Source organism: Hemicordylus capensis, chromosome 3 (assembly GCF_027244095.1).
Source record: "Hemicordylus capensis ecotype Gifberg chromosome 3, rHemCap1.1.pri, whole genome shotgun sequence".
NCBI lineage: Eukaryota > Metazoa > Chordata > Lepidosauria > Squamata > Cordylidae > Hemicordylus > Hemicordylus capensis.
In genome coordinates, this window is record NC_069659.1 from 288074885 (window position 1) to 288091832 (window position 16948).

Here is a 16948-nt window from a genome sequence, read left to right on the forward strand (position 1 = left end):
GGGGCATTGCCAAGAGAAGGATGAGAGACATGAGACCAAACAATGCAGAATTGCTGAAGGCCGCTAATGAAGCATCCTGGTCTTCCATAATACCTCATCAGTGCCACAGGCTGATAGCATCCATGCCACGCCGCATTGAGGCAGTAATTGCTGCAAAAGGGGCCCAAACCAAGTACTGAATACATATGCATGCTTATACTTTTCAGAGGTCCGATATTGTTCTATTCTTCAATCCTTGTCTTCTTGGTTCCATGTAATATTCTAATTTTCTGAGATTGTGGATTTGGGGTTTTCATGAGCTGTATGCCATGATCATCACAATTATAACAAATTAAGGCTTGACTTATCTCGCTTTGCATGTAATGCGTCTGTCTCATATATCAGTTTCACCATTTAATTTGCATTACTGAAATTAATGGACTTTTGCACAATATTCTAATTTTCTGAGTTTCACCTGTAAGTGAGACTTACTCTGCTTTCCCCCGCCTCCCACAACCTAACCCAGATGGGGTTATGTATCATGGCTGTATCAAACAGATTGTTGTTCAGACTTCTCACATCGGACCACTTTGTTCAGAAAGCTCACATGAGGTTTTTGATAACTTTAAAGGGTCGCTATTATAGCTATATTAAATGAATATAGATGTTGCTGAACTACATCACTTCCAGCCACAATAAACTGTAGCTGGGAATGATGGGAGTTGTAGTTCAGCAACATCTGGAGGACCACAGGTTGGGGACCCCTGTCCTTTTGTTTAGTTATTTGAGCATTACCATTAGGACAAGCCGACATGGCTTATACTATCTGGCAGTGGGGTTGTTGTAGAAGGCCTGGTAGAGATTATAAATGCGTCTCTGAGGGAAGGTAGGATGCCTCCTTGACTTAAGGAGGCAATTATTAGACCGCTTCTGAAGAAGCCTACCTTGGATCCCTCAGAGTTGAGCAACTACAGGCCTGTCTCCAGCCTTCCATGGCTGGGCAAGGTAATTGAGAAGGTGGTGGCCTTTCAGCTCCAGACAGTCTTGGAGGAAACTGATTATCTTGACCCATTTCAAACTGGCTTTCGGGCTGGCTATGGGGTGGAGACTGCCTTGGTCGGCCTGATGGATGATCTCCAATTGGCAATTGACAGAGGAAGTGTAACTCTGTTGATCATTTTGGACCTCTTGGCAGCTTTCGATACTATCGACCATAGTATCCTTCTGCAGCATCTGAGCGGGTTGGGAGTGGGAGGCACTGCTTTGCAGTGGTTCCACTCCTACCTCTCGGGCAGGTTCCAGATGATGTCCCTTGGAGACTGTTGTTCTTCAAAATCTGAACTTTTGTATGGTGTCCCTCAGGGCTCCTTATTATCTCCAATGTTGTTTAACATCTACATGAATCCACTGGGAGAGATCATCAGGAGATTTGGTGCAGTATGGTTATGACACCCAAATCTATTTCTCCATGTCAGCATCATCAGGAGAGGGCATAACCTCCCTAAATGCCTGCCTGGAGTCGGTGATGGGCTGGATGAGGGATAACAAACTGAAACTGAATCCGGCTAAGAGGGAGGTACTCACTGTGCGGGGTCGAAACTCGAGAGACGATCTTGATCTGCCTGTTCTGGATGGAGTCACACTTCCCCAGAATTAACAGGTACGCAGTCTACGGGTGCTTCTGAATCCAAGCCTCTCCCTGGTCCTCCAGGTTGAGGCAGTGGCCAGAAGTGCCTTCTATCAGCTTCAGCTGATACGTCAGCAGTGTCCATTTCTTGAGATGAACGACCTCAAAACAGTGGAACATCTGCTGGTAACCTCCAGACTGGATTACTGCAATGCGGGGTTGCCCTTGTATGTAGTCCAGAAACTACAGTTGGTCCCAAATGCAGCAGCCAGGTTGGTCTCTGGGTTATCTCAGAGAGACCATATTACTCCCGTATTGAAGGAGCTACACTGGCTGCCGATATGTTTCAGGGCAAAATACAAGGTGTTGGTTATAACCTATAAGGCCCTAAACAGCTTGGGCCCTGGGTATTTAAGAGAACATCTTCTTCTTCGTCATGAACCCCACCGCCCATTGAAATCATCAGGAGAGGTCTGTCTGCATTTGCCACCAGCTTGTCTGGTGACTACTCAGGGACGGGCCTTCTCCGCTGCTGCCCTGAGGCTTTGGAATGTGCTCCATAGTGAAATAAGAGCCTCCCCATCGCTGACAGCTTTTAAAAAGTCTTTAAAGATGCATCTGTTCACCAAGGCTTTTAATTAATATTGTTTTATTTTATTTTATTTTATTTTTTGTTAAATTTATATACCGCCTTTCATTAGAACAATCCCAAGGCGGGGATTTAATGGTTTTGATGCTGTTTTAAAATATTGTTTTAATTTTTTTAAATTGTTATAATAAACTTTTTGTTTTTGTTTTAACTAAAGTTTTACTTTTTCTGTATTTATTTTGTTGTAAACTGCCCAGAGATGTAAGTTTTGGGTGGTATAAAAATATATTAAATAAATAAATAAATAAATAAATAAATAACTGTCATTTTAAACCCTTTTTTGAAAATTTTATATCAAATCCCCATTACTGATGTGCCTCTTACTCTGGGTTTGATTCCAATATCTGATCAATAAAGTTGTCCTGCAAAGTTTCATTGTATTGTACATGTATTGCAGTCAGTATTTTATTGATGATTGTGTGTATGGGGTGGGAGAAATTGAAGATAAAGCTATGCAAAATATAATAGTAATACCTGACTGTCTCTTTAGCTATGCAAATATACAGTAGTACCTGACTGTCTCTTTATCTGACTGTACTACTCTTCAGTAGTAGCAGACTGTCTACCTTATAACTGTACACTATGTAACTATCCAAGAGTGTTTAAAAATAATAATAATGGTGAAATGCTTATTTCATACTGCCAACATGTCCCTATTTTCCTGTTCATCTGAATGGGAAAATAACGACATGTTGGCAGGAATATTATTTGCCCCAAACTAGGCACTATACTTCTTGAAAAGTAGCACTTTTCACAGCATCTTTGAAGAGTCTATCTTGTAAAGTACAACCAGGAAAATATTAACTTTTTGCAATAATTTGGAGCTGCTAAGAGGGTATATTAGAAAATTGACTTGGTATAGTATAATACAATGGAGTTGTAACTAGTTACATTGGAACTTTCTGTAGAATTACTTATTTGTGTGATTTATTTCCCAGATCCCCCTGTTAAAAAGAAGCATAAGCTGGCTTACAACAGACTGGTTCAGCTTGTGACCACCAACATTTCAGTTCTTCACTGAGTCTGCATTCATCTGCTCATCTTGGAGCAAACCCCATTGAGCACAATGGGGCTTACTTCCAAGAAAACCTGTACAAATGAACATGTAAAATCAGGGAGCAAACATCAAGTGCAAAGAGGTCAGGTGTTCTCAATGCTGGCCTCTATATATTGCATATTGACAGCCTGAATAGGAAAGCATGTAGCATATATTTATTGTTGCCACGACAACTGTGTGTGTCAGTGTTCACTACGATTATTGTGCCCTTGGAGGAAGAGTGGGTATAAACATAAAAATAAATATTATTGCTTATTATTATAATTACTTGATAATTTCAAAATGCATAATGGGCATTTATTATTCATTTTGACTTCATTTCATTGTCAAGATGGGAAAGCCATTTGGCAATTTATTGAAGATTGTGTGTCTGGGGTAATCTGACCAGGAACTGTGAGCCAAGGCCCCTGATCTTTTCAGGACCTAGCAGCGCCTCTGAGCCCAGACCTGACAGGTCAGCAGGGCTTGCCTGGCCAGCTTCCCCAGTAATGCACTCACCACAGCAGGCGCTCCAAGTTGCAGGATGTGAGGATGGCGGCGGCGGCGGCAGCAGCACATCTGGCTGCCATTAATGAGCCTGCAGTCAGGTCGTGTCCTTTTTGGCAGTAAATTCCTCCTTGGGGCAGCCCCAACAGAAGCACTGCAGGGTCCACTAGGCCCTTGCCTTCAAGGCAAGTGGAGAAATGTTCATTTCACCCTTCTCAAGGAAGCGATTAGCAAAATCAGCATGAGGTTTCCAATCCAGGCACAGAGCCGGATGTCTGCACACTTGGGGACAAGAGCCACCGGTTGGCGGTACGTTTCCTCGCCACAGCCTGGGCTCCAAAAGGTAACTTGCCACTAATGTATTATACATGCTAGGCTGATTGACCAATTAAGGAATCAATCATATGCCTTTTCCCCACCAATCACTTGATTACATTTTAATAAACATGCATACCATCTGTTTGACGCATGGGTGCTTCTTTGAGGGAGTGAAAGATGTTACTGTAACTCACTGAACAATAAACAAGAGCTACCTCCCATTGGTAAATGGAAAAGCCCATCTTTAATATTTTCTTTTTAATCCTATTGCAATGACACACCAGAAACAAAGGAGCCTCAGAATAAACATGCCCTTAACCAACAGCTTCACAAATTAAGATTCCTACACACCAGTTAACCAACTACATCTTTAGTTGATGAATCTGACTATTCAATTTTGCAGGCCTAATAAATACAGTTCTTCAAGGGATGACACTACCACCAGTCAAAAGCAAAAGCAGGGTCGATGGTATGTCTCCCTTGTGTTACATTTTAGACTACGAGGCCTTTGGACACAGGGAAGCATCTCATTATTCTTTTTCTGTGCCCTTTTCCTATATTGTACAGACAGTTCTGTGTTTCTTCTGATTTCCAATTGTGATGCACTGTCGTCTCTCTTGTATGGTTAGTTAGTTATACAGAGAATTGTCTTGCCTTGCAATGGGGTGAACTGGACTTGATGACCTTTAGATTCCTTCTAACTCCATGATTTCGTTCCATTGTTCTTTAAACAGTCTCCTGATGTAAGGACTTTTTAAACTGTAATTCCATTTATTGTATTTCACACTCTGTTAAGTTGACTGGGGTGGTCGGGGGAAAGGCTTCCCAAACCTTGCCTCCCCCCTCCCCCTCCATAAGAACATAAGAACAGCCCTGCTGGATCAGGCCCAAGGCCCATCTAGTCCAGCATCCCGTTTCGCACAGTGGCGTACCAGATGCTGCTGGAAGCCACAGGCTGGAGTTGAGGGCATGCCCTCTCTCCTGCTGCCCCCCCCCCCCCCCCGCAACTGGTACCCAGAGGCACTCCGCCCCCAAGGCTGGAGGTGGCCTATAGCCCTCCAACTAGTAGCCAATGATAGACCTCTCCTCCATGAAGCTATCCAAACCCCTCTTAAAGCCATCCAGTTGTTGGCTGTCATCACATCTCGTGGCAGAGAATTCCACAAGTTGATTATGCGTTGTGTGAAAAAGTACTTCCGTTTGTTGGTCCTAGATTTCCCGGCAATCAATTTCATGGGATGACCCCTGGTTCTAGTGTTATGGGAGAGGGAGAAGAATTTCTCTCTATCCACATTCTCCACACCATGCATGATTTTATAGACCTCTATCATGTCAGTTGTCTTTTTTCTAAATTAAATAGCCGCAAGTGTTTTAGCCTAGCCTCATAAGAAAGGTGCTCTAGGCCCCTGATCATCTTGGTTGCCCTCTTCTGCACCTTTTCCAGTTCTACAATGTCCTTTTTTAGATGTGGTGACCAGAATTGTACGCAGTACTTCAGGTGTGGCCGCACCATAGTTTTGTATAAGGGCATTATAATATTAGCAGTTTTATTTTCAATCCCCTTCCTAATGATCCCTAGCATGGAATTGACCTTTTTTACAGCTGCCGCACATTGAGTCGACACTTTCAACAAGCTGTCCACCACGACACCAAGATCCCTCTCTTGGTCAGTCACCGACAGCTCAGATCCCATCAGCATATACTTGAAGTTGGGGTTCTTCGTCCCAATGTGCATCACTTTACACTTGCCAACATTGAACCGCATTTGCCATTTTGTCGCCCACTCCTCCAGTTTGGAGAGATCCTTTTGGAGCTCTTCACAATCAGTTATGGATTTCACTACCCGAAAAGGTTTGGTATCATCTGCAAATTTGGCCACCTTGCTGCTTACCCCTGCTTCTAGATCATTTATGAATACATTAAAAAGCACCGGTCCCAGTGCAGATCCCTGGGGGACCCCACTTCTTACTTCCCTCCATTGCGAAAACTCTCCATTTATACCTACCCTCTGTTTCCTGTCTTTCAACCAGTTTGCAATCCACACATGTACTTGTCCCCTTATCCCATGACCGCTAGGTTTGCTCAGGAGTCGTTGATGAGGAACTTTGTCAAAAGCTTTTTGGAATTCCAAGTATACTATGTCAACTGGATCACCTTGATCCACACACTTGTTGACACTCTCAAAGAACTCAAAAGGTTTGTGAGGCAAGATTTACCTTTGCGGAAGCCATGCTGGTTCACTCCCAGCAGGGCCTGTTCTTCTATGTGCTTTACAATTTTATCCTTGAGGATGCTTTCCATCAATTTGCCTGGAACGGATGTTAAGCTAACCGGCCTGTAATTTCCCGGATCGCCCCTGGATCCCTTCTTGAAAATCAGTGTAACATTTGCTACTCTCCAGTCCTCTGGTACACAACCTGATTGCAGGGATAAGTTATATATTTTAGCAAGGAGGTCAACAATTTCACATTTATTTGAGGACTCTTGGATGGATGCCATCCAGCCCTGGTGACTTGTTAGTTTTCAGTTTTTCCAGACAGTTTAGAACATAATATCTTGTCACTTCTATCTGGCTCATTTCTTTAGCTGCCATCCCCGAAAAGCCTGGTTCAGGAACAGGTATATGCTCAGTATCCTCTGCCGTGAAGACTGATGCAAAGAACTCATTTAGCTTCTCTGCAGCCTCCATATCCTCCTTAATAATCCCTTTCACTCCCTCATTGTCTAATGGTCCAACCGCCTCCCTGGCAGGTTTCCTGCTTCTGATGTATTTAGTTTTTGTTATTCCCCTTGATGCTTTTAGCTAAATGTTCCTCAAACTGTCTTTTCGCCTCCCTTATTGTTGCCTTGCATTTCTTTTGCCAGAGTTTGTGTTCTTTTCTGGTCTCTTCATTTGGACAGGCCTTCCAATTTCAGAAGGAAGTCTTCTTCCCTTTTATGGCTTCCTTGACAGTACCCGTTAGCCATGCTGGCATCTTCCTGGACTTAGTGGTACCTTTCCTCTTTTGGGGTATACAATCTAACTGGGCTTCTAGTACTGTGGTTTTGAGTAAACTCCATGCACTCTGGAGCGAAGTGACTCTCCTGATTTTCCCTTTCAGCTTCTTTTTCACCATACTCCTCATTTCAGAGAAGTTTCCTCTTCTGAAATTCAAAATGTCTGTGTTAGACTTCGTTGGTGATCCTCTCCCCACATGTATGCTGAATTTGATGGCACTATGGTCACTGTTCCCTAAAGGGTCGATGACGCTGACATCTCGCACCAGATCCTGGGTGCCACTCAGAATTAGGTCCAAGGTTGCCTTTTCCAGACAATCATTGGTTACTCGGTGGAGCGCAGAGCGCACTCCAACACGATCAGCCCTGCTCCATGCAGCGTAGAGCAAGGCAGATTGATTTGAGGCTGGGACTCATTGTCCCAGCCTACATGAATCCCACAATGTACTGCACGACACGCACAATGCATTGGGGGATTCCTTCAGGAGACGGGTGCTCTAGGCACCTCTCTCTGTGTCCACTGCAGTTAAACATAGCCCCAGTGAACACATGAGCAGTTAGATCGGGTTAAGGAAGCACTCGCTCCCGTAACCTTGACTAACAGCCAGGTTTGAAAGCAGGGCTAGGTGGTGTCGCCCCACTACGATCAGGCCCGATCCCAGTGGTTCTCATGCACAACCTAATGCAGGCTGGGTGTCCCTAGCCTGGGTTAGGCTGTGCGTGAGAACATCCTCTAAATGTTTCTATTAATCACTACTTTTAATCCTGTGTTAAGGGATTATAACACCATGTCAAGGTGTTAATAAATAGTAGCAGTGAGTGCATATTGTATTATAACTCATAATTTATGATTATCATTCTCATCTTCATCCGAACATTTTGCTGTAACAGAAAGCAGTAGGAGTACAAAACTCGTTACAATCATAGCCACTAAGGTGAGATATCAAAAGGACTAGGAAAAAAGCAGCATTTGTGTGTGTGTGTGTGTGTGTGTGTGTGTATATATCTATATATATATATGCTGACTGACTTGGTTATTATGGCTAAGGAGGAGGAGGAGGGTGGGGTGGCACATCTTGTCATGTATGGAGTAGAAGGAAAATCTCCTGCCATGTGCAATTGGATTGAATCATATTTCATTGTTCACTTGCGTTTCCTCAGTCCCGCCTCACCTATAGGGTATAGGCACACATTATTACTACTACTACTACTAACACACACACACACACACACACACACACACACACACACACACACCAAGGGAAATGCTTCCCTGGAAAAGATGCCGAAGAGGGCAACCAAGATGATCAGGGGCCTAGAGCACCTTCCTTATGAAGCAAGGCTACAACATCTGGAGGCTTTACAGACAGGGCTGTTACCCTGAATCTCCTTTGGAAGAGAGTGTGTGCATTCAAACACCAGCCAAACTTACCCCAAAGTCCCTTCGAGATCCTTGAAAGTACTCCACACATAAACTGGGCTTTGTCTTCTGAAATCTAGCTTATCACGATGTATTTCCAGGTTTTTAAAATGCTGGTTTTAAGCTACTTTTTCTGAAAATGCGGAACAAATAGGGAGAGGCACTGATGTAGAATCATTAGAATAATAAGAGGGATACTCTCTAGAAATGCATATATAGCTCTTTAGAAATCTCTTTCCCCCCATTGGCTGGAAGGAAAACACAGAGGCATGCAATGTGAACTTGCACCAAAACAAAACCTGAGAGCAGAGGGGAGGGGCTGCTTCCCTCGATGTCGTGAGTGTAATTCAAAGTGGCTTCTCTCAACATGTACCCCACAGCATGAAGCCATATGTGAATAACTCAATGCGGCTTTTTAGTTTAGAAAAAAAGACTATTGCGGGGAGACATGATAGAGGTCTATAAAATCATGCACGGTGTGGAGAAAGCGGATAGAGAGAAATTTTTCTCCCTCTCGCATAACACTAGGACCAGGGGTCAACCCATGAAACTGATTGCCAAGAAATTTAGGACCAAAAAAGGAAGTACTTTTTCACACAAAGCATAATCAACTTGTGGAATTCTCTGCCACAAGATGTGGTGACAGCTAATAACCTGGATTCCTTTAAGAGGGGTTTGGGTAACTTTCATGGAGGAGAAGTCTGTCAACAGCTACTAGTCTGAGGGCTATAGGCCACTTCCAGCTTCAGAAGCAGGATGCCTCTGGATACCAGTTGCAGGGAAGCAACAGCAGGCAAGAGGGCATGTCCTCAGTTCCTGCCTGAGGGCTTCCCTGCACCATCTGGTGGGCCATTGTGTGAAACAGGATGCTGGACTAGATGGGCCTTGCTCCTGATCCAGCAGGGCTATGTTCCTATGTCCTTATGTCCCAAAGGGATTCACAATTTAAAAAGGAGAAACAAAGGAGACACCAGGAACATCCAGTTGAAAGGGATGCTATAGTGACTGGATAGGGCCGGTTGCTCTCCCCCTGCTAAATACAAGAGATCCACCATTTTTAAAGGTGCCTCTTTGCCCAGTTAGCAGGGGTTCTGTCACAGGCAGCAGCCATTCTCATATTCATATATATATATATATATATATATATATATATATATATATATATATATATTCATCTGTGGACATTTAGTAGACTAGAAATGCAAACAGGTAAGCAGTGCAATTTGACTGTGACTTCCAGTGATCAAAGAAAACCATCACCCCTCTCAGGCCCCAGCTGAGGTCACACCTCCATCCTGAGAACTACTTTCTCAGATACTCACTCATGGCACATACAGAAGGTTGGATCTGTCAGATGCCAAATGGGACGTGGTCCAAACTTCTGAGTCTGTAGGAAGTGGCAGAAGACCAGCTGCAGGACTAGATCTTGGAGACAAATTAGGGCCAATTCACATGGCTCAAAATCACCCCTAGCTAGGCAAGCGGCGATTTCAAAGCACATTACACTGGACCACACAGAAAAATGATCACCTAATTGCTCTGTCTCATGGCCAGATCATTGTAATTGTCAGTGTGCAATGAGGTAAGCAGAAGAAAATTACTGTCATGTGCTGAAAGGTGATTAAGCCATGAACTGGAACTGTCAGATGACCTCTGCCAGCTATAAAGTTCTTGGAATTCACTACACTCTGAGGGCTGCTTTTCAGCTGGAAATTTATCCAGACCCCTAACACAGACACTATATCTGCCATCGCTTCCATATCTGCCTCCTCTTCTCACCTGCCTGCTTAACCATATCTGCACCCCTGCCACAATGTTGTGGGTAAATAAATAAAAGCAAGTTTTTATCTAGGAAAGAAGCCACCTGTGCAAGAGGCAGAGAGCAGAGCTCAGAGGGAGCTATGGGGTCTAATGTTCATCTGGGGCAGAACAAGGCTTGATAGAGGGACAGTAACCCCACTCAGGTCCCACAACTGCCTGCCAGTGTCCCTACCCAGTTGTTGGAAACCTGCCAGATGCATCTTTCCCTTGGAGTCCTTTGTGCTCAGAATGATCCAGAATATGCAGGTGCAATTACCCCTGTGCATCAGACAACCCACCCCCTTCACACCATGCAAAAGACAGAATCCATCATAGGAAAGAGAAATATTTACACAGCTCTGTCTGGTTACAAGTAAATATTATGTTCTGCCCTGGGAGAACACAGGGCCCAGCTACATTTATGAAATCAGAGATTAAACTTCCTTAACAATTATCAGGCTGCATCAATCCCATCCAAGGAGGCTGGGAAGACGACCCACACGCAGCCTCACCTTTCAAGGAGCTTTGCGCCGCCAACAGAGACACCTGGAGCTGGACCCTTCCAGCCTCCCCCATAAACACACTTGAAAAGGCCAAGAGCCTGCAATAACCAGGTGCCCCTCGGGCAGCAGGTCCTGGGCAAAAATGCAAGCAATGCTCCAGGCCTCTCTGAAACAGCCTTGGAGAGCAGTGCGGGAGGGGAGGAGCCCTCCCTTTGGGGGGAAGTTTGTTTAGCGGAGAGTAAGCAAGTTGTCAGGGGAGATTCCAAGAGCTCAAGTGGGAATAAACAGCCAAGGGGATTATGTTACTGAGAATGAGAAACGGCTTGAAGGGATCCTGCTCAGGCATCAGCCGGGCTCAAGTTGAGGTATCCATCACAGCCAGATTTCTTTCTCAGGCGGCTGAGGCGGCCCTAGCCTCAGGTGCCTCCCGTTTCCTCCCCACACAGTGGGGCTACCAGGCCCACCAGGCTGACATAGATAGTCCTATCCCGGCAACCCAGCATCCCTAGAAACTAGAGGAAAGTTTGAACCAGGGCCTGCCTTTGCGTATCCGTGGCAACAACCTAGGACCTCTCAGTGGGGCTTTTCGCTGCCACCCACTGGCCAGAAACAGATATTCCCCTTCTCTCCTCTTGCTGGCCGAGCAGGCCATCAGTGGTTTACGAGCCCCCTGCAGCCCCCACATTACTTCGCAGCCTGTCAGTCATTCCAGGACCCATTTCATGGATAATTCAAACAACACCCATAAGAGAAACAGCCACTCAGCTCCATCTGGGCCATTATCTCTTTTATATTTGCTCTTTAATATTTACTGGGTTCATTCAAAGTGCATGTGCTGCTTGGGCTTCAGGGACACCAAATTTAGTAATTGTTGCATCCCCTTTCTTGAGGCAAGCAAGGGCACAGAGAGGGGGAGATACTTTAAAAAAAAAAAAAAAAAACCTCATTCATGGCTATTTTCAGTTACAAATGTCCTGCATCACTTGGGTGGGCAAAGGCCCATTAAAAGTCTACAAGCAGACAGCTTCTGCTGGGACTAGCAACTCTCTCTTCGCCCTGCCTCCTCCAATGAAGCAGTTCTTCTTACAGAAAAGCACAGCAGCTGCCTCTTCTCTCCAGAGCATGGCAAGACTGTGGCCTGCTTCATGCAATCATTCAGATCAAGGTTCAATGTGAATTACAGACATTAGCATGATTGTGTGAACCCATGCCAAGGTGGGGATCCCAGATTCACCTTGGGTGATAAACCACCTTGGCATGAGTTCACACAATCACATGAATGTTTATTAACCCACATTAAAACTAGATTTGAACACTTGTGTGGACCAGGCCATTCTCTCTCATGGAGGCTTCAAACAGAGATGTTTCATATCAGAATGTTTCAAATAAGGGTCATCTTACATTAGGAGTGGTTATCTGTTGGTCTGCAAACCAGAACCATCCTCCAGAGCAGTTTTATCTGGTTTCTGGCAGCCAGATCATATTTTAGGTGGTAAAGAGTTTGCCTGTAGTCTTATACATAAGAAAAAGGAAATTGTTTTCAAAAATTGTAATGCTACATCACTTTTGGGATTTGGACATGGAAAGGTCAGGTCACATGGTGAAAGTCTGGAGAATAGAGTTGTTTCTGCCATCCTTGGCTTAGATTCAGGATGTCTGAAACAAGGGTCAACCCTTTAAAATGACTATCATCCTTTAATTAGGCATCTGGGCACTCTGCTCTCAGAGCAAACTCAAGTTGTCTGCAGTATAGTATATAGGATAATATTTGTGCTCTTGCATCTGGTTAAGAAAGGTGGTTTTGCAGACAGGTGGGGAGGAGTGAAACAGTTTTTCTTTGCACTTCTTTCAGCATTGGACTGGTATATAAACTGGATGGCCCACCTCCCTGGCTCAATTTTGAAAGTAGCAGAGTACCCATCCACCCACCCTTTGTGGCTTTCAGTGCAGGATTGCTGGTCAACGGCTGGCCACTTGCGTTTTGAGTAGAAATTTTTCTGCATTGGTCTTGGAGCAGGGATTTTCTTTCACCTACTCTGCACTGTTGGCCTAGGAGCAATACAAGTAGAGGTAAATGCCCTTTAAACACACACACACACACACACACACACACACAGAGGTCACACACTTTTAATCTCTTCCAGGTCACAAGTGGCAGGGAAAATGCAGGCAATGAGATCTTACCAGTAGTGAAATTTTGGTGAGCATCCTGAAGCCTCAAATGAAGACTGCAGTGAGGGATCCTAAGGAATCCTTGAGGACTGGGGCACAACACCCCTTGGGGCATACCTGAATCACCTACCCAGAGCAGGCTCATACCTTCAAGAGTAAGGCAAGGAGGAAACTGAGGCAGCAGTTAACTGCTGCCAATTCAGAGCCAGAGGCCAATTCAGGTGTTACTAGTTTACTGGCTCATGCAATTAAAAAAGTGGACGTGGCAAGAGCATGCCTGTCAAGACATCTTCCATAAACATCCTGATATCGCCCCAACATGTCCCATTCTACTATGACTACAAATATTTATATACCTCTTTATGAATATTTATACCCCGCATTCTCACATGGGGGTGGGCTGCTCATCTGAAAGGCTGCAGAGTGATAAAAGGATGTGCCAAGGAAGGCCTTGGGACATCCACAAAAGTCTCAACAGGCATACTCTTGACATCCCTTTCTAATCATGTGAGCTGGTAAGATATCCTGAAATGGCCCAGGGTGGATGGAGGGAGAATGAATCATCCAGGGATGGTGGAGGGAGAATGGACCATTTCTCCGTGATCTCTTATACATAGCATACCCACACTGAGGGTTATGTTAAGCAGGAGTATTTGGCTGCAGATTCAACATGAACAGTACATCACGTTGTGGCTGTTTAAGACACCAATGCTGTTGCAACACCTCTATATTCACAACTTACTGTGTCCACAAAAAGATACTGTCAGATTAGAAAGAATGTATAACTATCTCACGAAGCAGCTTTTGTTCACTTTGTATTAATTGTTATTGCTACTATAGCTGTATCACAAACTCTGGCCATAGCCACAGACCGAGTCTTCCGGTCAAACTCATAAGATTGTCTGTGTCTCAGTAAACTGTCAGGCAACCAAAGCCCTTTCTTGCTATTACATGAGATCATCCAGATCATCTGAAGGCAGGATGCCTCTGAGTACCAGTTGCAGGGGAGTAACAGCAGGAGAGAGGGCATACCCTCAACTCCTGCCTGTAGGCTTCCAGCGGCATCTGGTGGGCCATTGTGTGAAACAGGACGCTGGACTAGATGGGTCTTGGGCCTGATCCAGCAGGGCTGTTCTTATATATCCAAACTCCATGGTTGATCCCAATAAACATTTCTCCATTCTGTCACTTTAGACACCAGACTTTGGTATGGGATAGTCAGTCATTATCTTTTACTCATACACACTGGCACCATTTAAGCTGCCAACAGAGTGAGGAAACTCATTCTAGATCATGTGAAAAATTCCAGTTGACCTTGAGCTGGCTATTTAAAATCCCATCATGACTCTGTAGCAATATAAGTCATGGTGGGAACTTAAATCAAAGATCCTGCCATAATCTCACTTCCCACCATAGAATTAGCAGCAGTTTGATCTGCTAGAGTTTCAACTGTGTGCTGATCCTTGGCTCAAGGTGACCTTGCAGCCTTACCTGTTAGCGTGAGGTTGGTGTAGGTGTTGGAGAGCTGCTCCTTGAGGAGAACCAGGTGCATCTGAGCTGCCTTTTCCCTCTGTAGCTCCAGCATGATATCTGGGTGCTGGGCGATCTTGCAACCTTTCTGCTTATCCAAGGCAATATCACTGCGAATAATATCTATGGCAAAAAAAAGAATGTGGTGGGGGAAGGAGGAAATAATAGACTTAGCTTCCAATCTTATGAAAGAAACCAAAACATCAAGCTGGAGCCAAACAACATTATCACTGTGGGAAATTTCATTCCCACTTGCCTATCTATTGTTTATGCTTCTCCATACAAACATCCGCAATGTCTCATGTCCCTATCCACTCCAATCCCTCCTCCACAACAGCTAACTTGAATTTGCCATCCTCACCTTCCTTCTAATTGAAAGCTTTGTCTAGGCCAGGCCTGAACAAGATCAGAGATCTGTTCTCTTGTACATCTTCCAGTGTGTCATCACCTACCAGAGACTTGTTCCCTTGTACATCATCTTCCATATCATCACCTACCAACAATGACCTTCTGCTCTTTACATAGGGCAAGTAAGAGAACAGACTGGCACAAACCTAACATTAAAAATGGCACAGTTCAAAAGACAATAGGAGAATATTTCAGGCTCCCAGGACACTTCAACAAGAAGCCTTCAAGAAGAGGCTCCAGCACACAACTCAGTTTGAAGAGCTGCCAATTTGTTTCTGTGTTCAATTCAATATGCTGATTATTATCTTTAAAGCCCTTAATGGTTTCGGCCCTTGATATCTGAAGGACTGTCTGCTTCCAAATGCCTCCACCAATCTGAGATGGTCGCCAGAGTGCTCCATGTGCCCAAACTAAGAGAAACTTGTGTGGCGTGCATTCAGGACAGGGCCTTCTCAGTTGCTGCCCCCAGATTTTGGAATGCTCTCCCCAGGGATATTCACTCTCTGCCCTCCCTTGTCACCTTTTGGAGTTGGGTGAAGACCATTTAGTTCAGCCCCAAGTGCTTGACCCTTAGTGGATATAAGCTATATACTCTTGCTGCTGCTGCCTATTTTGGTTGTATTTTCACTGCGTTGATTTTATCATTATTTTAATAATTATTTTGTGGATTTTTATTTATCTTCACTATCCATTGTACACTGCCCTAGATTCTGGGTTTGGTTTGTTTGTTTGTTGGTGTGAAGACAGTAAAGGTAAAGTGTGCCGTCAAGTTGATTTTGACTCCTGGCGTCTACAGAGCCCTGTGGTTTTCTTTGGTAGAATACAGAAGGGGTTTACCATTGCCATCTCCCATGTGGTATGAAATGATGCCTTTCAGCATCTTCCTATATCACTGTTGCCCAATATAGGAGTTTCCCATTGTCTTGGAAGCATACCAGCAGGGATTCAAACTGGCAACCTTCCACTTGTTAGTCAAGCATTTCCCTGCTGTGCCACTTAAGGTGGTACATAAACCTAAATCTGAATAAATGAATGAATGAATGAATATCTGCTGGACTAGAATTTATTAGGATATTTGATTCAATTAAATTTGGACTCAGTCAAGATTTGTGGCCATGCATCCACTAGAGAAAGCAATTGTCCTCCTCAAGGTGCTAGGTAAGTATAGTCTGAAATACCACATTACCATATGTAACTATAAGTCTTATAAATCTGTTGCAGCTCTCCTCCTCTCACTACTTACCCCATCTGTGCTACAGCCCTCTTTTCATCAAGAAGCAAAAAGAAGCGGGGGTGTGGCAGGGGGCAGAAATCATGTGATTTAGTTGCTAGGCAATCAACCCACATGCTCTCCTCATTTCCTTCCTCCCTCCCCCAAAATCTTTTATTCCTGAACGGCCTGTGTCAGATGAATAGGAGTGAGTATTGCAGACAGGAGCACATCAGCACATATATTTTACTGTAGCTATGAATAAGGCACATTGTGACAAAGGGCTTGTATCTATCTGCATTCATAGGATGTACTCAGTATTACCTTTGGTCCAGCAGAAAACGTATGACGTAGGTCACTGCCCCTTCTATATTATAAATTAGTACCTGTGTGAGCACTACCTCATCAATTCCGGTTGCACTCTCCTTTAAAAGATAAATTATTTTCCATTTGGCTGGCATGCACTTTCCAAGCAAGTGTGACGTGACTCAGGGTAGCTGTTAAGCACATCATCATCATCATCATCATCATCATCATCATCATCATCATCACCACAAATATTTTTATAACTGCTTTTCAGCAAAAGTTCTCAATGCAGTTTACACAGCCAAAGAAAATAGAAGATGGTTTCCTATCCAGAAGAGGCTTGCAATCTAACTAAGCAAGCAAACAAACACCAGTAAAAGTCATTCCTGTTGCCTCCCCGCCCCCAAGTCACATAGTAGGGCTCGTTGGAAGGCAGCTTCCTATGTTCCTATGAGAGAGTTGCTCTTCCCCTGCTGCACAGACGAA

At 44.3% G+C, this 16948-nt stretch overlaps 1 protein-coding gene across 2 annotated transcripts in view; it reads right to left on the bottom strand.

Annotated features, from left to right (window-relative positions):
* Positions 1–16948, bottom strand: part of HPSE2 (heparanase 2 (inactive)) — a 218611-nt gene that overhangs the window by 182733 nt on the left and 18930 nt on the right. For both annotated transcript variants that reach the window (XM_053305552.1, XM_053305553.1), the window contains exon 3: positions 14500–14661. In XM_053305552.1, the coding sequence (XP_053161527.1) occupies positions 14500–14661 (162 nt within the window). The remainder of the gene's footprint in view (positions 1–14499; positions 14662–16948) is intronic.